The sequence below is a fragment of the Phoca vitulina genome, unplaced genomic scaffold (genome assembly GCF_004348235.1).
Source record: "Phoca vitulina isolate PV1807 unplaced genomic scaffold, GSC_HSeal_1.0 scaffold2, whole genome shotgun sequence".
Lineage (NCBI taxonomy): Eukaryota > Metazoa > Chordata > Mammalia > Carnivora > Phocidae > Phoca > Phoca vitulina.
Window position 1 is genome coordinate 79,405,610 of NW_022589705.1, and position 22,340 is coordinate 79,427,949.

Consider the following 22,340-nt stretch of genomic DNA (forward strand, 5'->3'; position numbering starts at 1 on the left):
GGGACAGGGCCGCAGACAATGTTGGGTGCGGCGTCCAGCGAGCGGTAGGTGAGACTGCCCGGGGGCGGGGGTGGGGGGCGGCGTAGAGGGGTCAATGTGCGGGAATGGAGGTCGACTGGGGGTCTCGAGCAAAGGAGGTGGCAGGAGGGGACAGGAAGGAGGCCACCGCCTCAGTGGAGCCTGAACCACAGCCCAGGCGCAGAGCGGAGGGACTTCTCTCTCGAGCTCAGGCCGCAGGAGCCTTCAGTCCCACGCGGCGGCAGGAAGGCGACCCCGGCCTGGCTCTCCGACCCTACAGGACCCCTGGCTCGGCCCCGTGCGCTCCGCGGGAGGCCGCTAGCCTCACGGTCGGTCCCGTAGGAGACTCCGCCCCCAGGGGTGGCCTCGGTCGCTCCCAGGGATGCCTGTCCCCGAGGGCTGGGCAAGGAGCTCCCGGGGCGCTGAGGCCACCCCCGGTCTCCTCGGCCGAGCTGGGTTCGAGGCCTAGCCGTGCTGTGTGCCGCCCTGCGAGGTGGGGTGGCCCAGGCCGGCGACTTCCTCGAGCTCCCCCCTCCCCGCCCGGGGCGCACAGCCGGGTCTCATTACCGCCCCTCCCCCTCCCCCGCGCCCCGCGGGCCGGGGGGTCTCGGCGGCCGGGGGAGGGGCGGGTTATAATCAATCCCAGGCCGGAAATTCCTCCCGAGGGGCCCGGGCTGCGGGGGCCCGGGGGGGGGGGGGGGGAGCGGCTCGGAGCCTGGCCGGCCTCCCGCGCCACCCCTCCTCCTCCTCCTCCGAGCCCGCCCCCCGCATCATGGAAACTGGGCCGCCAGCCGACCCCCTCGCTCCGCTCCGCATTCCTGCCTCGGGGGGCGGGCGGGGCTCGAGAGCTGGGCGGCCCGGTCAGGCCCGCGGCGGGGGGCGCCCCCAGTGCCTCGGCGTTGGGGGCCGACGCCGCCTCCCCACTCCAGATGGGGCACATCTTCTCAGGGAAGGCCGACGGGACCCGTGACCCTCCGTTAGACTCACTCAGCTCTGAGAAGCGGCTCAGCCCCGCCGCCTCCACCCCTGCCGCGGGCTCCTATTCACTGAGCGCTCGCGGGGCTACCTAGGCTGCGCCCCGTGTCGCGTGCCCGCCCCCAACGCTGGATTTTCGCCTCTTGCGAGGCGGACACCATTAAGCCCATTTTCCAGGTGAAGGCAGTGAGGATCATGGAGGGGAAAGGCTGGGGGGCGGGCAGAGCAGGGACCCGGCCGCCTCCTCCGGGGAGCTCCCCGGACGGCGCGGGGCAGCAGTGGGCTCTCAGACGCCCCCGCGAGTCCTCTCCCGGGCGCCTGGAATGAGGGGCTCAGACAGGCGCGGGAGGGCGTGCGGGCTTCGAAAATCCTGTCTGCGCGCTCGCTGCGGAGCCGGGCAGGGCTCTCCAACTCCGGGTCTCAGTTTACCCACGTGGGAAGAGGGGGCCCTCCCAGGCCTCTGCGAACGACATAAGCCCGGGACTCGGGCCCCCGGATCCTCCGAGTCACTAGGCGAGCACACAGCGCTTACCTGCGACCCTCAGACCCGAGCTGCTGCCTGCTTCCAGCGGTGGGGCCTGGCGGGGTGCTAGCCAGAGTCCCCCGGGCTCCTGGGGGCGGGGCTTGGGCGGGGCCGGGCGGGGCCTGGGAAGGGGGCGGGGCCAGGGGGCCAGGACTCGGCAGAGACGGCGGCAGTGGCCGGAGCCGCGGCGCGCGGACTCGGACCAGGACCCGTCCCGGCGCGGCGGCGCCAGGTGAGCAAAACTAGGGCCCCGGGTTCGCCCTCCACTTTCCTCAACTTTTTGTTTGGCCCCTCCCTCCGGAAAGGCCTGGGGGGCGGGAGCCCGGTCCGCCCTTTTCCCCCGGGCGGAGTGTGGGCGCGGGCGGAGGCGGGACCCCAGAGTGCGAGGGACCCGGCCCAGAGCAACTTCCCGTGGCCTGAGACCTTCCGACTGTGGCTCCAAGTTTATAACCCCCTGCGGTCCCAGCGTGGACTCACGCCTTCCAGAGTCTTGGGGTCTCTACGTGGGTGCCCGTCTCTCCGCACGCCTCCGCCTCCCTCCCCGCAGGGACGCGCGGGGGCTCCGGGCGACCTTTCCGGAGTTGGGGCTGGGGCACCAGCTCTGGCCTGGGGCGCGGTGGTCACTTCTGCGGTTTCGGGCTGGGGAAGAGGCTCCACACTCAGAGACGACCGGGGAACGGCCCTTGCCTCCTCCCAGGACGCTCCCGTGGCTGTGCCGGGAAGAGCACAGCGTTAGCTAGGGTCCGGAGGCCCGGCGTCGGGTCCCGGGGGAGCCCCCTCCTCGTGTGACCCCGGCAGGGGGCTCTGCTTCTCTCTGGGCCGCAGTTTCCATCTGTGAAAATCAGGCTTTGGACGCCGTAGACTCTGCGGCTCCGTGCTAGGCCCTGGGCCTTCGGCACTTCTATCGGAGGCAGGGATGGGGTGTCGTGCCTTGAGCTTCGGGGGTGCGGATGGGGAATGAGTGGGGCAGCAAGACCTCCTTCCTGGGGCCTCGGCACGGATTCCAGCGCTGAAACTGTTTAGAAACCAGACTGGGGGGAGTGAAGACGCACCACTGGACAGCGAGGTCCTAGCCCTCCTCCCCTGCGGCCCAGGGCGTCTGGGCGGGGGGCCCGTTTCCTCCCCCACATACCCCCCTTCCGTGGGGGCCACACCACACACAGCCCAGCTACTCCTTACCCGGCCCGGCTTCAGTTCTTAGGCCCCAGGACGGGAAGGGCTGAAGCCAGGCAGCCCAAACTGGGGCGACCTGAGGTGCTGGGGCGGTGCTGCTCCGTCCGGGACGCGGGCCACTGAGGCCTCGGGTGGAGGAGGCCGGAAAGGAGGACAGGCGGCGGGAAAGGGGGATGATTCATCCCGAGGAGCTCGAATTGGAAACGCTGCAACCTGGGAACAGCCTTGCCCGGGCCGACGGGAGAGCTGGGGGGAGGTCTCCCGGCAGGGCCCCCAGCCCAGCACCTGCAGCCCCCTGCCCCCTGCCCTGGCCACTGCCCAGCCGCTGGGGGAAGGGAAGCCTCTTCTACGCGGAGTTGAAAGCCATCCTGGGCAAAGTCTGCCGCTGGTCTTGGTCAGAACGGTCTTCCCGGAGTCTAGCTCAAGTCTCTCCTGCTGCAGCTTCAGTGCAGGCTGAGGAGGTCTGAAGGAGGGGGCGGGCAGGAAGAGGCTGGAGTCAGTGACACCCTCTCCTTCCTCCGCTGCGGTATGTAAAGCGCAGTAGGGGGGGAGGTGGGGCCCGCGAGCGACCCCAGCGGACCCGGGCGGTCTGAGCGCCCCCTCCCTCCTTTACTACGGTGCACCCACGTGCGGGGGTAAGGTCGATCCCGGGCCGGACTTACCCTGGAGACGCCAGTGCCGGGGGCCCGCACACCTCCCGAGGCCCGGGGTCGGCGGGCTGGCGAAGAGGGTGCAGGCGGCCGGAGCCCCGCAGCCGCGGATGCGCCAGGTAGCAGTCCGCGCCCCCCTCCCTCCTCTCCGCCCGCGGGTCCGGCCAACTCCGGCTTCTGCCGCGCGTCCCTGGCTCGGAGCTCCGCTGCGGAAAACCCGAGCGGGGGCGGCTCCCCGCCTCGCGGCCCGGGAAAATCCGGGGGTGGCCGCCAGGGATCTCCAAGCGGCCTGGGCGAGGCAGCCGGATCTTGCCTCCCAATCTGGCGCTCCGACCCTAGGCCCGTCGGTTCAGTGCTTGCCTCCCATCTCTCCGCAGAGCGCCCAGACGACGGCGAGATGACAGCCGGGAGCCCCGGAGACTGCGGGGAGGTGCGGAGGAGCCCCGAGGGCCGTGTCTCTCGCCTGGGCCGCCGCCTGGGCCGCCGCCGGCGCCCCCGCTCCCCGCCCGAGCCTCTGCGGGTGCGGGCACGGCTGCGGCTGCGCTCGCCGTCGGGGGCGTTCGCGGCGCTGGGGGCGCTCGTGGTCCTGGTGGGCATGGGCATCGCTGTGGCCGGCTACTGGCCGCACCGCGCCGGGGTCCCAGGGCCGCGCGCTGCCAATGCCAGCGCGCCCCCCCTGAGCGAGCTGCGACGCGAGGGTCGCGGCGCGGGCCGCGGGCACGGCCCGCACGAGCGGCTGCGGCTCCTTGGGCCGGTGGTCATGGGCGTCGGCCTGTTCGTGTTCATCTGCGCCAACACGCTGCTCTACGAGAACCGCGACCTGGAGACGCGACGGCTTCGCCAGGGGGTGCTGCGGGCTCAGGCGCTCCGGCCCCCTGACGGCCCCGGCTGGGACTGCGCCCTCCTCCCCAGCCCCGGACCCAGGACTCCCGGAGCCATAGGCTGCACAGAGCCAGAAAGTTGGGACCTGTCCCCGCGTCGGGGTACCTCACCCGTCCCATCAGTGCGGAGTCTGCGTTCAGAGCCTGCTAATCCTCGCTTGGGGTTACCTGCCCTGCTCAACAGTTACCCGCTGAAGGGCCCGGGGCTGCCCCCACCCTGGGGTCCACGGACCCAGACTGGCCATGTGATTATCACCGTGCAGCCCTCTGGTTCCTGCATTGAACATTCCAAGTCTCTGGATCTGGGCCTCGGGGAGCTCCTGCTTGGGGCCCCAGCGGCTCGAGACTGTGCTCACCGGAGCTGGCCACGGCTGGACCGCCTCAGTCTGGGGGGTTATGCCAAGTTGGAAGGAGGAGGGGACTTGGGAGCGCGGGTTTGAAGAGCAGGGGACAGCCTGCTAGAGGGCTGCAGCATGGACCGTGGTAACAGGACCAGAAGTCCCAATGTCTAGTAGATGCATCAGTCATTCCCAGACGGGAGATGGATGCTCTGGCCCCAGCAGCTGCTAAGGCATCCTGACTTGCATGTCGGCAGAGAAATGCCAACTGCACAAGGGTTCAATCAGCTGGAGAGAATGTTTTCATGTGGAGTCTGGAGACAAGCATGACTCGGCCTCGGGAACTCTTTAAGCCTCCAAAAGTGGCCTTAGCCTTGGACAGTACCTGAGGCAGCTGGAGGTCCAGGTCAGGGTGATTGGGAGATGCAGCAGGTGTCTCGGCAGATCCAGAGTGGTGGGCAAGGACCCCTAAGACTTGGAAGGTAGGTTGGGATCTTACAGGCTGGGCCAGGCTCCCTCCACGGTAGCACCAGTTGTGGGGCTAGGGGAGATGGGCAACGGGGTAGAGTTGAGACCCTCCACTGCCATCTGGGATGGGGACTGAGGCGTTAACTCCCACCACCTCAGCCCCTCTCTCCCCTCAGCCATGCAGGGTACACGCCCTAGGGCTACACTACTGCCAAAGCCTTCCTCCGGAGGGTCCGGCCCCTTCCTGAACAGGTCTGAGAAGCCCCCTTCTCTCCTTTGTCATGGCCTGTGCTGCAAAATCTCCCCCCAACTGGCAAAAAGCATCTGCCAGTTCTCCTTTTATACAGCGTTGAAGCTGCATTTTGGCCAATGTGGGTAGCTTAATTTAGAAAAGAGTCTTTCCTAGGGTCAAAAATTTGAGTCTCCCTTACCCATGTGGAACTTTTCCCAGATTGCTGGTAGGAGAAGAGAACTTCAAAAGTTGATCAATTCTCAGATTCAGTCCTGGTTTTTTGTGTTTTTTTTTGTTTAGTTTATTGAAAAATGCAATACAAGAAGCAAGACCAAACACATTATCTAAACACTACACCACTTCTCTTACTACAAAAGGCCAAAACAGCAGACCTAATTATTGCCTTTTTAATCTAAGGATCTTGCCAATTTGATTCTGCTGCCATAGTTCCTATTTTGTCAAGAAATGTAAACAACTACTTGACATGATTCATAATTTTAAAAAAATTTACAAAGCTCCTTCATTTTTGTCACCAAAATAATACATTTCAGAGAGATTTGCAAAAACCACCAGCCTGGGGCTGAGATCCTGGGCAGATCTTTCCCACGAGCATTCCTTGGTGTCAGTCAGGCCATAGCTCTGGTTCTACTTCCCAGGGTGGTTGGGGCCCCTCCCGCTCAGCTGCCTTGCAGAATATGCGATGGGGGGGCCTGGGCAGGCGGGCAAGGAGGCCCCAAGAGGTCCCTGCACCCAGGTTCTGTGGGCCCTTGGCTTTTTAGGTCCTGCTTGGTGGGCGGGCGGGTGGGTGGGTGGCAGAGACCTCGTGTGGCTTGGAGGAAGTCTTTACTTCTCAAGTGAAATAAAAATAAAATTGCAGTGAGAGTTGTCACTGTGGTGTGTCTGAGTCACTTCAGGAAAACGGCTGCCAAGTCTCTGACCCTGGAAATGAAGCTCTCTCCTCCCCTCTTCACCATTTCCACCTGGACAGAATCTGTTTTTCTTCACACGCACACACAAATGCACACACAACTGCAGGAAGAAAAAAAAATCCAAACAGTTGTCAAACCCCCAGATCTGTTCCCAGAGTGGGAGGACAGGGGAAGAGTCTTGGAAGGACACCCTCTTCCTAGCTTGTCCAAATCTGTGGCTTCTCAGTGCTGAAGGGCATTTGAGATCTTCTGGCCCAACTTAGAGTGAAGGAAGCAGAGAGAAGCACGGTGAGCTGGTGACAGAGCCGAGGGGGCGTGCAGGGCCCCATCAGCAGTGTGGACAGCGAGAACTCAGCGGGCCCGGTTTGTGACGCTCATGCTGTGCCCGCTCCCTCACCCCCACCCTCTTCAGTCCACAGCTGTCCACTGTGGGAGCTGGCTGGTAGGTCTCTCAGCAGGACAACTGGCCACTGGAAAGCGAGCTCCCGTTACATGCTGTTTGATGTGAGCTGGATTCCCAACCTCACCACCACTCCTGGCAGCACGGCCCAGGCTTAGGCCCCAACAAGCAAGCCCCACCATTTCCGACCCTATGCCCACAGGCCGGAAGTCTGCTCCTGAGACAGGATGATCCTTTCCCCCAGGCCTGTCACGCGTCCCACCTGAGCTCTTCCTGTCCCTCTCCAGAGAGAGCTGCCTCGTGGTTAGTAGCAGGCTCACAGAAGTACTGAACGAAAAATGCACACATCTGAAATCAGTTCAAACCAACGGAGTTTGTCTAAAACAAGACTCAGCCAGTCGAGGCTTTGGACACATGCGGCTGGCTCCCACTGTGGGGAGCAGAGGTTTTAGACTTTTCTCTTTCGCTCACGGCTCTTGAGCCCCCAGAGACTGCTGTGACCCACCGTCTATTCTCATGAAGTCCACCTCTGTCCCACCATACGATTCTAAGAACTTCCAGGCAGATGTGTTTGTGGGAAGCCAGCTGGAAGATGAGAGAAGCACTATTGAATAAAAATCCCCCCAGATCTACCAGGAATGGTGGAATTGGGCTCATCAGTCAGTCCCATTTTCAAAACCAAGCAAAAAAAAAAAAAAAAAAATTAGAAGTAAAATAAACCCACAACCCACCACAAAAATCAAGCCTACAACACCCGACAGACCTCAGATGGTGAGTGGGAATGAGCAGAGCTGGTGTTTATGCTCCCTGTCGTGTGGGGTTTTGTGGGAAGGATGGCGCCTAAAAGTCAATTCCGTTGCTCCAGAAGGGTGTCTGCAGGCAGGTACTGGTCAGGAGAAGAAGGGTCAAGGAACACAACCTCCTCTCTGAGTCACATTTCCGGTCATCCCACGATTAAAGAAAAAGGCCCAGGGTCGGTCACCTGGAAACACTTCTTAGTGGGATCTGACTGAGGTAAACTCTGCCATTTCCTGTGTGAAGTGCACATTCCCAGAACTAGAAAACCTTTTTTTTTTTTTTAAACTTCATCAACTTTCCTTGCCCAAATCACTACTAAAAATGTGCCATTAGAGCTTTCGGCCAAAAGTGCCTATTTTTGTGTGAGTTTCGGTCTCCTGAGATGGGAGGTGGGGGGAGAACTTAGCAGAGCCACTGCTTCTGATGAGGTAAAAGGGGAGGGAGGGCAGGAAAGTGAAGGCCACAGATTTGTTCAAACATTCACAGTATCAGATATATCTGAAACAACTTCTTATGTCTTTGATCTAACGAAGCTCCAAAAAGAAAGAACAGGAGGAAAGAAGGAAAAACAATACTACATTCTTAGCAGAGATCTCTGCCTCACCAAAACCACCCTCAAAAGAAGGACGGGGATGTCTCCCTGGGGTCTGTGGATCAGGACAGGTGCCCTGCCTCACTTGGTAAAGTCACATCATTGGCTCTGAGAAAGGGCTGGTTCATGAAGTTTCTGCTGACATTGAAAGGGTATAAAACTAGGGGAGGAGCAGGGAAGCCCCATTAAGCTGGCTTTGGCCCCCAACACAGCTGACAGAGTCTCTGGAGGATTTCCTCAAGAATTCTGTAGACCTGTCAGTATCTGGGTTGGAAATAAATGGGGAGAGGCTAGTTTGAAGGGGTTACAAACCACCGCATAAAAAAACAAAAAGCTCTTTAAAAACAGTCCATAGAGTGAAAAGTTGAACAATTTCTGGTATCACAATATAGAAAAAGGTATTAAAAGAATCAGCAATGTCTAGAAGACTCTCTCGGTATAAACTCCAAATAGAAAACGAAATTAATTTTCTGGTGGTTTAGAGTAATTTTGAAAGCCTGATGTCTTGACTATTGCAGGTAAGCTTCTTTATCATTTTGCTGGTTTTCTCTTGGATGGGAGACAGGCCGGGAGTTGGGGGAGGATAGTTCCTAAGAGGAAAAAAAGCAAACTTTTTAAATCCTGCAAAGGGAGACAGCCACCAGTCCCAGTGCCAAGTTCTTGTGGTCCCAGGTGCCAAGCAGGCCCTGAGCAGTTTTACTGAGGAGCCCAGTCCCCTCTGGTGATTGATGGCTTCTTTGAGTCACTTGTAAACTTCTAGGCGTAAATTTATCTGGATTCCTGGCTCCCCAGAAGCAGCTACCCGCTTCCACTTCTTGAGTCTGGCCTCCGAGCTTCAGCCCTCTCTCCTCTATGCCCCGAGCCCTCATTTCTAGACCACTAGGTTCTGCTTTTCTTGGTTTTGTTCTCCTCTGGCCCTCTCAGGTTTGGACTCAAGAGATACCTGTGACAGCAAAGAGCCTTTACTTAGGTAAGTCCCAGCGTGGACACCTCGGGGGCTGTTCCTATTCAGGGCTCTCTGAGGCTGGGACAGTGAACACCCTCCCCCCACCAAGAATAGCCCTTACCTGAGCTCATTCCTCAGAGATTTCGGTCTCCTGATGGACGACCACCTTGGTCACTGACATGTCTGGGTGCTGCTCCTTTGCCTCCTTGATGGCCTGTACAAGGACCTGAGAAAGACAGAAACCATGCCCGTGAGGCAGACAGCAGCCTGACTGGTGAAGGAAGGCAGGGGTCTCAGGTTATCATTTCTCTGGCAAATTCAGTCTTTCTGTCCGCAGTCAGGGCAGCATTCAGGCTAAGCGACTTGATAACAGACTTCCTTCCCCTATCCTGCAGAGGGAAGCTCTTGGACTGAAAACACAGAGACCAGGAAGGCTAGAGTTGTCTTTAAGGAATCATAAAGGGACTTCAGGGGCGATAGCTGTATCTGCTGGGTGGGTCTGGGAGGATTCACTCAAGAAGTGAGCCTGAAGGACAAAACAAAATCTGTGTTCAACGTAGGGTCACCGGGAAGTTCAGAACAGAAGAGGGAACTAAAGAAGCATGCTACAAAAAGGAAGAGATCTCTTTGGCTAAGGGAGAGGGAAGTAAGGAGGAAGAGTGGGACGGCCTATTACATGCCATGCACTGGCCTAAGCACATTATTATTATTGTATACTTAATCTTCATTTTTTCATTTTATTTTTAAAGATTTTACTTATTTGACAGAGAGAGAGCACAAGCAGGGGGAGCAGCCAAGGGAGAGGGAGAAGCAGGCTCTCCACTGAGCAGGGAGCCCGATGCGGGACTCCATCCCAAGACCCTGGGATCATGACCTGAGCTGAAGGCAGACGCTTAACCAACTGAGCCACCTCTTCAGAACAACTAAATGAATTAGGGTAGTAGCACTGTTTCCATTTTTTTTTAAAGTAAGCTCTGCGCCCAATGTGGGGCTCAAACTCATGACCCCGAGATGAAGAATCGGGGGCTCCACCAACTGAGCCAGCCAGGCACCCCTCATTGTTTCCATTTTATAGACAAGGAAACTGAGGTTCAGTGGGTAAATAAAGTGGTTAATGTTTCACAGCTAGTAAGTAATGCAGCAGGGATTTTAACTTAAATCTATAAGGCTTTCGGGGCGCCTGGGTGGCTCAGTCGGTTGGGCAGCTGCCTTCGGCTCAGGTCATGATCCCAGGGTTCTGGGATCGAGCCCCGCATCGGGGTCCCTGCTCCGCAGGAAGCCTGCTTCTCCCTCTCCCACTCCCCCTGCTTGTGTTCCCTCTCTCGCTGTGTCTCTGTCAAATAAATAAAATCTTTAAAAAAAAAAAAAAAACTATAAGGCTTTCTTTTTCACTACACTGTCGTTTAGTTTCGGGGAGCACCTGTATTAGCATCTGGAGGGGTTTCGATCATTTTAGAAAAGCTAAATGATGCCGAGGGAAAGTGAGAGCGATGACACCACTTCTCTCATTGCGCGGCAAGTCTCTGAGCCTCAAGCTCACAGCACCAAGGTGGAAGAGCCTTTGGGAATGGTGACATGGGGATTCTAGCTAGATCTGACCACCTGACTGTTGACCCTGGCTCTAAAGAACTACTTCTAGTAGGGAAATTCCTCTTTTGGTCTCTTGACTCCATGAAAGCCATTCTTAGAAGTGCCACCTCTATAGGCCCCTGGTCATTGTCCCTGATCCTTTTCACCCACCCCACCTGCTCATGGGTCAAGGCCCAGCCCAAGCCCTCTCTTCGATTACTCTGGCCTACACCGATCTCTCAATGAAAGCCTGCACCACACGACTTCTTGCTTAAGTGCCTCTCCACCCATCCACAGTATGCCACCTCTTAGCCCTTCCATGTAGCCCTCATACCCAGGAGAACTGAGGGACATAGGCGCATCTCTCTGAGCTATCAAGTGTGTTTGTCACAACCACCCGGAAAGAAACCTATGATTATCTTAATTTTACAAGTGGCAAAACTACAGCTCAGAGAAGTAAAATAACTTGCTCCAGGGCACACAACCAGTAAGTTGTGGCATCAAGAGTCAACCCAGGGCTGTCTCACTCCAAACCCAAACACCTTCCGGTCCCATGGCTCTTGCTGTCCAGCACCGATTGGGCACACAGCTGGGGCTCAAATCAACCAGACCAAGGAGGTGGGTGCAGGCTGGTAGCGCAGCAGGATCTACTTAGCTGGGGGCTAACAGGCTGCACTTGGGCTTTGCAGCCTTGTTGCTGGGACCCTGAGCCTGAGTTCTCAGCTGGGAGTCTCAACCCTGCTACCAAGGGAACTGCCATCAGTGCGACTCAGGCTTCCTTTTTTTTTTTTTTTAGGCACTCAACGTATCAGCATAAAGGCCACGGAATTATTGCTCCAGCACTGCTGTCAGTGATTCCAGAAGCATTTGCATGCAGTCCCTCCACCCCCTCTTCTCTGCAGCTTTACTGTTCTAACCTCACCCAGCAGAGAACTGGGAGCATTAATCCTGACCTTATTATTTGCTAATTGCTTGCAGCACACAATTAGCACCTTAATTAATATAGAAACAGAGAGTTTGAGTGCTCAGAAGGGCCCAGAAATTATCTAGATCAACCTACTCTCTTTTAGGAGACAAAAAAGAATCCGAGGTAGCGTGGTTTGCCCAAGGTCACACAGTAAGCTAGCGACAGATGTAGGACAGACTTGAAGTCAAGGCTCCTGTTCGCAGGCAGTCCACCTCACTCTGCTTCCCTCGCCCCGAGGGCCACTACAGCCCTCTGCGGACAAGGATCACCCCTTCCTTCTGTCTTGCTATCTTCTGTCTCCAGCACAGGTTGAGGTACATGCTATCCCCTGAACAGAACAGCTCCACCCACCCAGAGCCTACCATGTACCTCACACCGTACATCCCGTATCCCACGACTCTCACAACCACCTCGAGGGGAAGTTGCCATAACGCCCATCTTAAAGATGGGGAAACAGAGGCCTAGGAAGTTAAGAGCTAGAATATGGGGAGACCTAGGATTTGAACCCAAGCCTTTTGAGTCTAAAACCCATGTTCTTTCTATTACACTTCACGCTCCCCCCACCTGCAGCCCCCATCCCACAGGCCTCCGGGGTCTGATTCCCTTCATCCTTCTCATTTAGGCGCCAGAGTAGCCCAGGGGGTCCCTGGGGATGAAGCTGGCAGAGGTGTCTTCTGAAAGCCAAGTCCTGTATCCATCCATCTTCCCGCCCAGGGACCTCTTCCATGCCCAGAATCTCCTCAGCAGTCCCACCTGATCATGGTCAATATCGGCATCTCCTGTGATCACAATTCTCTTCTCAATCCGGGTCTCTGAAATCCCACCTTTTACAGTCTGAAACCAAAGAGAGGTGGTCACATGAGAAAGAAAGAAGGAAGGGGGGGAAAAAAACAGTAAAAAGATTATTCTGAAAGCTCTACTCCAAAATTTCATCTGCTGCTGGGTACTGTCTAGAATAGCTCTCTTACCCACTTGTCCAAACTCTTGGCTACACCTGCTAAAATGAGCACACCTCTATTCCCATGGATTGCTAAAATCTTTAATAAGCAAAATGGAAAGTCACAAATCTCTATTTATTATTCCCTTTTTCTTCCTCCCAAACATCACAGAAATTCAGTGAGTAAACAAAACAGACAGGTGTTTCTTTCTGCTCCTTTCCTGTACATTTTGATTATTTTCAAGAGGAAACTCAGAAGACTATGACCAAAAATGTCATGCAGCTTGAAACTGGGCTCTTTATTTTCAAGCACTTTCATATCATTGATATCAAAAGATCCTCAAGTAGCCCCCTCAGGGTGGGTAGGTTTCCCTAATTGACAGATGAGGATAACCAAGGTCTAGACACATTAAGAAACTAGCTTCCAGTCATCTGTTTCGATAACAGAGCTTGGTCAGAAATCTAGATTTCTTACTTACAAGCAAATATATTTCCCTCTAGTGCTGCAGCAAACATGGACTGTCTCTGATTTTCAGGGAGTAGTTCCAATTTTAGATAATTTTTCCTGCTTGCCCCCATAAACAATATTTTAATAATTCCAATATTTCAACATGCAAACTATAGTTCCCATGGCCTTGATGCTGGACGTGATATAAAAACTTTTTGTTGGGCCCTGAGTTCTAATTTTTTACTTGGAAAATATGGTTGCACAATAATACCAATGACAGCTGTCCTTAAACTGACTTTTTAAACTTACCTCCACAGCCAGACAGGGGAGTGACCAGGGAGACAGGCGGATGTGTAAAGAGAACGGCCACAGGTGACTTTATGAGACTACTGACTAGGCAAGGGTGCCCTCAGGGTCCCCCTAGCTTTACTGCTAGGGAAGCAGCAGAGCCTTTCCCCCTGTGACACTCTGATTCATTTGGCTCAGTAGGGATGGAGCTGAAAACCCTTACTTCTAGACCAGGGTCCTTCTTGCAGAGAGAGGCAGCAAGCTTGGCATGCCACTGATTTCCAGAAGGAAGTTCTAACTGGTTTGTTACCTTGGTAATCTGAGTTGTGGTTGTGCTGCTTGTCGTCTCAGATGTGATGGTCTGAGCTGTCAGCAAGACTCCTGGGTCCAAGTCCCCATTGCTGTCGTCGGTCTGCAGAAAAAAACGCAACTCATCATCATGCCTCTCAGGAAGCCCTGTGGGCAAATGTGGCAGGAGGCGGCTTTGCTCTTCAGCTGTACATTCAAAAGCAAAAACCCGCTTCCCTTACAGTGATCGCTTCATAAAGAAAACAATCCCCCGGCAGCAAGGCTCCTTCTAAGAACGCTGGATGGGTCAGTTTCCCTAGCACGGGGTCAGTGACAGGAGCGGGTCAGGAAGAGGAGGCAGGATTACAGCCACAGGTCCAAAAGGAACGGCAATGACTGCACACGTGTGTACAACATTTTAGAGTTCACAAAGGGCTTTCAAAACATTGTCTTTTGATGCCCACACAAGCCCTGTGAAATAAACAGTAAAGGCAGAGACTGATTAGCACTCCCAGGTAAGAAAACCCAGGCCCAGAGAAGGCAGATGATTTGCTCAAGGACTCAAAACTTGTAAGTGGAAGTTGTCCTCTCCACAAACTGGAAGCTCTTTACATATCACCCAAGGCAGGAAAAGTATAAGCTCTTGTGTGCTAAGGCGTGGGTAGGTTCTGAATCATAGGGCAGAACTTTCCAGAAAGGACCGGGAAAGGTCCTTGCCAGGGTTCAAGGGGCCAGGGAATCTCAGGCTATCTTCTTTGAAGACTGAGATGGGAGCCTGGAACCAAGGAGACAGGAAATGTCCCTTTAAGACAACACCATGGGAGGAAACCTACATGATATCTCAATGACATTTCTGACAACAAAACTATTATGGAAATGGACCATCCTGATTAGGGAGGGTTTAAAAGTATTTAGAATGCTGGGCTATGCAACTAAACTATGCAGAGAACAGGGCTGGGGCGACTTCTTATTTCTCTAGAGCTCGCCATATTATGACCAAAACAAATGTATTATGATCAGGCTGAGAAAGGACACTAGCAAAAAGGAAGAGAGATGGTTATCAGTAGCCACTGGGCTGGTAGCAGGACTCAGAACTGCTGACAGTCCTGTGACTAGGAGGGAAACGGAGGAGACTAGGAGGATGCGGGCTGCCCAGAGCCAACACGCTGTCCAGAAAATAACGACCAGTTGGTTCTGGGATTGCACACAGGCTCAGAAAAAATTTAGAGGATTGCAATTCTTTTCAAAAAGAACCCTGCAGTAAAAAAAAGTGTTACGTTACTATCTTTTCCTGCCCTCTTTATAGAAGTCATCTGTATTATAAGCAGAGGCCTCCAACCTTTTTCTGAGCAGAACCACATTTCACTGAGGCAAAACATTGAGATATGGGGGGTGGGAGATAGGAGGAGCAGAAGAGAATTAGGAAGAAGAGTCCCTGGCTGAGTTAGTTCCCTTCCAGGTAAAAATCTAGACCAAACGAAGAGAGGGGACATGACTGTGATACTGAAATCTTACCCTAATGCTTTCTTCGGCCCAGACCCACCTACCTACCTTAGATTCAAACTCAAAGAACATTTATTGTACTCCTACTATGTGCCAAGCACAGGATGCAATTGTTACCTCAATTCCACCTCCCAACATCTGAAGTGGGTACTATTATTATCCTCACTGTATAGTTGGTCCAGAGAAGTTAAATACTTTTGTCAAGGTTCTATAGCTAATCAGTGTTTGAACTGGAACTTAGGGCAAGAAACTTCTCATCTGCAGACTGAGGTTTGGGTCCCAGCTCAGATGTAACTAGCGATGGGATCTCGGGCAAGTCATTCTGATGTCTCTGAGCTTTAGTTTTCTCATTCGTAACAGGCAGTACTTAATACAGCTCTGCCCCCACCGTGGCATGGTTGTGAAGATCTAAAGAGATTGTAGAAGTAAAAGTACTTTCTACATTGTTATAAGAATATAAATTTATGTGCCAGGAGGGTTAAACTTTTTTGAAGAGCTCTACCTCTACTAAATCGGTGACTCTATCATATTCTCCTACCTCCCAGCGACTCCCTTCCTCCCTGCTTTCTGTCTCTGAAGAAGTGGAAGATGGAGGAGACATTTTATGATTTCTGACTTACACTCTTCCCACACGTGGACTCTCTTCTTTGACCCTGTAACCAATGTTTCCTCAAAATGGTGCTGCGGCTTTGAGAGTTGTTTATAAAGTTAAACATCCATTTATCCTATGATCCAGCAATTCCACTCTTAGGTGTTTACCCAAGATAAGTGCAAACATATGTCTACACAATGACTTGCACATGAATGTTCCCAGAAGCTTTATTCACATTTGCTCCAAACTGGAATCAACTCAAATGTCCATCAACAAAGGAAAGGATAAACAAATTGTGGTACACTCGTACAACGGGACACTATTCAACAATAAAAACCAGTAAACTACAGATTCTTATAACTTTGACGAACCTAAACAAATATGTTCAGACACTAAAGTTGTACTACTGGATACTTCCATTTATATGGAGTCCAAGAACAGGCAAAACTAAGCTATGGTTATGGAAATCAAAGTAGTGGCTGCCTCGAGGTGCAGGGAATAACTAGAATAGGCTATGAAGAAAGTTTCAAGAGCAGTGGAAGTGTTCTGTATCCCAAATGTGTCTTGGTGACACAGGTATTTATATTTGTCAAGATCAATCAAATGGGGGCGCCTGGGTGGCTCAGTCAGTTAAGCGTCTGCCTTTGGCTCAGGTCGTGATCCCAGAGTCCTGCGATCGAGTCCTGCATGGAGCTCCCTGTTCAGCGGGGAGCCTGCTTCTCCCTCCCCCTCTGCCTGCCGCTCCTCCTGCTTGTGCTCTCTCTCTCTCTCTTTCTTTCTCTCTCTCTGTCAAATAAATAAATAAAATCTTAAAAAAAAAGTAGGCATCATTTAAAAAAAAATCAATCAAATGGAACACTTAAAAACTGTGCACTTCCCTTTATATAGGTAGGCTTTACCTCAAGCATGCACACACGCACATATACACAAACAGTAAAATCCTATTTTGGCTCCCCACCTCCTCTCACCATGTTCCCCAAAGTGTGGGAATTGTAAAATTAAAAAAAAAAAAAAAAAAGGTACCTGGGCTAACCTGTTTGGCAAGATAATAAGAGAAGCAGAAATAGTTATTGTACAAAAATAACAATAGCAAATAATTATCTGGTGTTTATTATGTGCCAGGCACATTTTTTTTAGATATCATTTACACCATATTGCGCTATGCTTTTTTGTTTACCAGTTTATCATATACCCATCAGAGGCTTTTCATAGCTGTATGGAATTACCTTAATTGGATGTACCACAATTTATTTAATTTGTTCGCTATTGATGGACATTTAGATTGTTTCCATGGTGGTGACAACTTAATTTGAAATGCACATTAATTTATTCCTTGCAACAACCCTATAAGGTGGAACCATTATTAGCCCCATTTTACAAATGAGGAAAATGAGGCACGGAGTGATTAACCTGACTGCACATCAGTAAGTGATGGAGCACGTTCGAACCCAGGAAATTTTATTCCAAAGTTAGCACTTGCCCCACTATGCGCCACTGTCTAGCATGAATAAGGAGTCATGTGTATTTTGGTTGACTGTCTCAAGCCTGGTTAAAATGAAATAAAGATAGATATGTAACAATATAATATAGTCATTGCTACTATTTTTTATTACCTACCATATGCCAGGCAAATATTATCTTTCTTTTAATAACCTTACAAAGTTATTTTTCAGAAGAGAAAACTAAGGCTCAAAGAGTTTAAGTGACTTGCCAAAGGTCATAAACCTAGCAAGTGTTGGAATTAAGATCCAAGTCTAACTCCAAAGTCCACATGCTTTACCCAGCACATCAAGCTGCCTCTCCACTTCTCTTACACGTGAGTATATTTTAGAATGACTGCTCCCTTTCCCCTTTTTTAAGGGGCTACACTCAAACCATGTGGGCTTCTGTGGGCAGCCTGGTCCTAACAACTTTCATGCATATGCTACAGAATTCATTTCAAAACAGAATATGGTGAAATGTCAGTCTCCCTCCCACTCCTGACCACAGTCCTGTAGTCCCAGTCCCCTTCATCAGAGGCCACCACTGCTTTTTGGGTTTTCTTTTTGAGTACCCATTCGGAGATAATATATTCATATACAAGCCTCCTCTTTCCCTCCTATAAACAGCATATTATTACACCATATTCCACCATGCTTTTTTTTTTTTTAAGGATTTATTTATTTTTGAGAGAGAAGGGGGGGGCAAAAGGAGAGGGAGGGAAAGAATCTCAAGCAGGCTCCCCTCTGAGCACAGAGCCTGATGCGGGGCTCGATCTCATGACCCTGAGATCATGACCTGAGCTGAAACCAAGAGCTGGACACCTGACTGACTGAGCCACCCAGGTGCTTTTTTATCTATTAATTTATCACATAGATTATTCCCATCAGAAGCTTTTTTAAAATCTGCACAGAATTATACTAATTGGATATACCATAACTTATTTAACCTGCTCCCTACTGATGGCTAGTTAGATTGTTTCCATGGCAGTAACAATTTAAAGAGTTTCCTACCATATGAAAGTAATTCTTACATCCTCTGGTTAATGACGTGCACAATCTTAAAGTAATTTCCTATTCCTTCCTTCTTCAATCCCCTGTACTGCCAAGTCCTATTCATTCATTTCTGTCTGTCTTGACTTGACACAGCTCTTTCTTCTCATTTCCTCCAGCTACACTTCAGTTCTTCACAAGCATCTCCCCAGACTTGCTCTAGTCATATCCCTGTCTCCAGGCATCCCCCTACTTTACAAAATCAGCACACAGCCTTAGGAATCACCTTCCAAAAATCAGTGCCTCGATGATGCTGCTTTATCACCACTGCTAAAACACTTCTAAGCAACCTCATTATTTACCAAATTCCACACTCTAGACCAAGAGAGATGGGAGAAGCATACTAACAGTGACTGAGCTCCACGAATGCACCAAACACTCTACAGACATCATTTCACTGAATCCTCCCCCAAATCTTGCAATGGAAGATGATACTAGCCCCATTTTACACCCAAAGAAACAGAGGGGGAGAGAGATTAGCGATTTGTTTAAAGTTATCCAGCTAGTATGTGGTTGAGTTAGGATACTCTAATTGTAAAGCACATGCTCTTAATTGGCAAGTGATGCCGTTTCCTGAAAGGGATATCGTCTTCCAGTTCATGGTGTGAGGATCAGCCGTAAGGATTTAGGTGAAATCACTCAGCCAGGGCTTTGCACGGCTGGCTGCCTTGTTCCTGCCATGCAGGCTTCAGCCCAAATGTGGCCTCCTCAGAGTGGATTTTCCCGACTACGCTAGCCTCAGAGGAACAACCTTTCTTTCTTTTTTTTTTTTTTTAAATGTTTTATTTATTTATTCATGAAAGTCAGAGAGAGAGAGAGAGGCAGAGGCAGAGGGAGAAGCAGGCTCCCCGCCCAGCAGGGAGCCCGATACGGGACTCGATCCCAGAAGCCCGGGATCATGACCCGAGCAGAAGGCAGACGCTCAACCATCTGAGCCACCCAGGCGCCCCGAACAACCTTTCATATAATCTCACATTGTCTAACTCTTCATCCGATTTTAGTTTCTTTGGCCTAATACATAAATGCTCAACAAAAATATCTGTTTATATGTGCTTGTCAGTTTATAGGGGGAAAACTTTTTCTAACTTTTGGCTTCTATGAATAAAAGAAAGGAAAAAAACAATTCAACATAAAGCAAGTCTTAGCTCATTCAAATTACCAACAATGAAGGAGGATTTTTACTAAAAGTAAATAAAATTTTTATTTAAACAAAAATTTTAAATACTTAAATTCTTGTGTGATTTTAAATTTAATTGTAATAAATTTTAATAATTTTTTTAAAGATTTTATTTTTAAGTAATCTCTACACCCAACATGGAGCTTGAACTCACAACCCCAGGATCAAGAGTTGCATGCTCCTCCAACTGAGCCAGCCAGGCACCACATAAATTATATTGTAGCTGTTACTTATTTACACTTTCAGGCATGATGCTCAAGTCAAGTCCATACAGTGTCATATCTTATACAATCTTCATAATAAAATCATGAGGCAGGGGTGCCTAGGTGGCTCAGTCGGTTAAAGTGTCTGCCTTTGGCTCAGGTCATGATCCCAGGGTCCTGGGATTGAGCTGTGTCAGGCTCCCTACTCAGCAGGGAGTCTGCTTCTCCCTCTGCCCCTCCCTCTGCTCATGCTCGCTCTCTCTCAAATAAATAAAATCTTTTAAAAAAAAATTTTAAAAATAGGGCGCCTGGGTGGCTCAGTTGGTTAAGCGACTGCCTTCAGCTCAGGTCATGATCCTGGAGTCCCGGGATCGAGTCCCACATCGGGCTCCCTGCTCAGCGGGGGGTCTGCTTCTCCCTCTGACCCTCTTCCCGCTCGTGCTCTCTCTCATTCTCTCTCTCTCAAATAAATAAATAAAATCTTAAAAAAAAAAAAAAAATTTTAAAAATAAAATCATGAGGCAGATACTAACATCATGGGTGGGGTGGGGGGATAGATGGGGGGGACAGCAATCAAGGCTCAGAGACATTCAATTACTTGTAGCAATTGGAGTAAGTGGAGGAGCCAGAACCTGAGCTCAGGTTTGTGTGACCCAAAGCCCATGTTCTGAACCATTACACTAGACCGCCTTCCCTAACTGAATTGGGTGGAGGATATAAGCAATCAGATGCGAGACAACTTTGCTTTTAGTGAAGTACTTTGGGACATCCTTAGATCAGTAATCTCTTCTAAAAAGAATTACCCCAGGGCGCCTGGGTGGCTTGGTCAGTTAAGTGTCTGCCTTCGGCTCAGGTCATGGTCCCAGGGTCCTGGGATGGAGCCCCGCATCGGGCTCCCTGCTCCGTGGGGGGCCTGCTTCTCCCTCTCCCACTCCCCCTGCTTCTGTTCCCTCTCTCACTGTCTCTCTCTCTCTGTCAAATAAATAAAATCTTTAAAAATAAATAAATAAATAAAAAGAATCACCCCAGAAAAGCCTAGCATTACCTGCAGCAAATGATTACAGACTCTAAAGAATGAAGGTTATTTATTGTGTTTACTCTAGTCTTTGCTTCTGAAACAGCACATCATGTCCCACCTGGGCAGCCTCATAAGTGATGGTCTTGGTCTCAGTGTGAACAATAGGGACATCTTTGGTTGGGATTTCACTTTTCACAGCGTTGGCAGTATCTGAGATGGTGACGGTCTGAGTCTTCACCAGGGGAGGCTGTGAAGCAGTAAAGAAACAGAGTTACCAGAGTCTTCAGAAGGCTGTGGAGAACTAATCTTCTGACATTGATCTGATCAAAGTGATAGCTCTAATCAAGCAAAGGGCTAGCTCAGTCTCTGCCCAAGACTTGGACACTATTCCAAGTAGCCTTGACAAGGTGTCAAATCATGAGGGATATTTAAAAACAGCATTACTGTAATCATTTTCATATACTTAATGGAAAGCTTTAAGATCAGACGGTTATGATCAGTGATACAAAACACTTTAGATTGACCTTCAGAATTTGAATATAAAACTGTTTGCCAAACAGCAGTCCCTTTTGTTTGTCCTTGTGACTGTGCCATTATAATTAAGAAAATCAGTCGCATTTCCTCCACTAACTACAAATGGGACATGAAATAGCAATGACATTGGAATACTTTATCTTGGAATTCATTAACTTCTTTCAAATCAATGTCAGACATTCACTTTGGATTTATTGAGAAGGAACAGTATTTGGAAAACTGGAAAGAAAATCATCACTTCTACCACCACCTGGTGATTAATCTCAGAATTTAAGAAGAATGAACATTAGTGGAATATCAAAGGCTTCTTGTCCATCAGCTCACCTTGCCAAAGACTATAAATCACCCTAAAACTACCATTTGATTGTGATGAAGTTAAGTGGCCATCCACCTTAGCATAGGAGATTAGTGCCTATGAGCATGGAAGCCCTTGTGAGTGGGGTCAGTGGGAGTGGTGGGCTATACTATGTGGCCGCAGTACAGAAATAATTATTTTGGGTCTGAAATCTCAAAAAAAAAAAAAAAAAAAGAAATCAGTTGTCTCTTTTAACGAAAAATATTTGAATTTTTTGAGCATGGCCCCAGAACACTAATGGCTCTTCACCACAGAAGTCTCAGAAATTCACCTCTTTATATAGCCCATACTTAAGCAAGGAAAAGAGGAACCCACTCACATCAGCTTCATAAAGATAAGCAGCTGGAATTTACCCCCAAGAGTTTTAAGTCCTCGGGGGAGAAAGCATTTCTAGCCATGGAGTTAATTCCTCTGAATAAATTTATTTGTAGTAATCAAGGGCTTCGATTTTATTCTGTGATTCTCAAAAAAGCAAAGAGGCGACTGCCCTCACCACCACCACCACCTCCTCCACAGAGCAGATTCTGGCCCTCTCCCAAAGTGAGTCATTAGACCTGCATCACTGAATCGGTTACTACCTGGAAACTTCGAATGAGGGTGGGGAACTGGTTACCCACACGAGAGTCATGAAATGATCCATTTTGCTTTCCAAGTGGCTCTGCTGGTGTAACATGTTCTTCACTACTCTCTGCCTTTTTTTCACCAAGTTGCAGCTGAGAGGAAGCTGGTGATACTGAGAACTTTAAGGCACTGGCCTGTTCCTCCACTCCTATACATTCCCCACTTGAGCCTCTTGGCATTTCCTTAACATCAAGATAGCCAGCTGCCCCCTGCTCCTTCTCTTCTGTCTCCTTGCTGCTTATGGAGAGGGAGCCAAACTCAAAGCTTTGTGGAGACTCCGACGGGGTGGTCATTTGGCTCTTACTAGGAATTACTGAGTGCTTGGGACCATCCCATTCAGAGTCAGGGTTGGTAGATGGCCCCTTTGTCACGGCAGCCACCTCCTC

At 51.0% G+C, this 22,340-nt stretch overlaps 2 protein-coding genes and 1 long non-coding RNA gene across 10 annotated transcripts in view; 1 reads left to right on the forward strand and 2 right to left on the reverse strand.

Moving 5' to 3' along the window:
- Positions 1–1,686: 1,686 nt before the first annotated feature.
- On the forward strand, positions 1,687–7,290 carry TMEM200B (transmembrane protein 200B). The gene is made up of 2 exons (XM_032389768.1): positions 1,687–1,748; positions 3,717–7,290. Exon 2 carries the CDS (start codon positions 3,737–3,739, stop codon positions 4,658–4,660), a length of 924 nt encoding a protein of 307 aa, XP_032245659.1. The 5' UTR covers positions 1,687–1,748; positions 3,717–3,736; the 3' UTR covers positions 4,661–7,290.
- Positions 1,741–3,534, reverse strand: LOC116622968. The gene is made up of 3 exons (XR_004297654.1): positions 3,352–3,534; positions 2,696–3,152; positions 1,741–2,226 (listed from the first exon to the last, which is right to left on the reverse strand). It is a non-coding gene; the product is annotated as an uncharacterized LOC116622968 (long non-coding RNA).
- The window catches only part of EPB41 (erythrocyte membrane protein band 4.1), a 195,453-nt gene continuing 178,478 nt past the window's right edge, over positions 5,366–22,340 (reverse strand). For all 8 annotated transcript variants that reach the window (XM_032389745.1, XM_032389705.1, XM_032389694.1 and 5 more), the window contains 5 exons: positions 20,563–20,691; positions 13,443–13,544; positions 12,213–12,293; positions 9,045–9,149; positions 5,366–8,567 (listed from right to left, as the gene is read on the reverse strand). In XM_032389745.1, the coding sequence (XP_032245636.1) occupies positions 9,051–9,149; positions 12,213–12,293; positions 13,443–13,544; positions 20,563–20,691 (411 nt within the window). In that variant the 3' untranslated portion in view covers positions 5,366–8,567; positions 9,045–9,050. The remainder of the gene's footprint in view (positions 8,568–9,044; positions 9,150–12,212; positions 12,294–13,442; positions 13,545–20,562; positions 20,692–22,340) is intronic.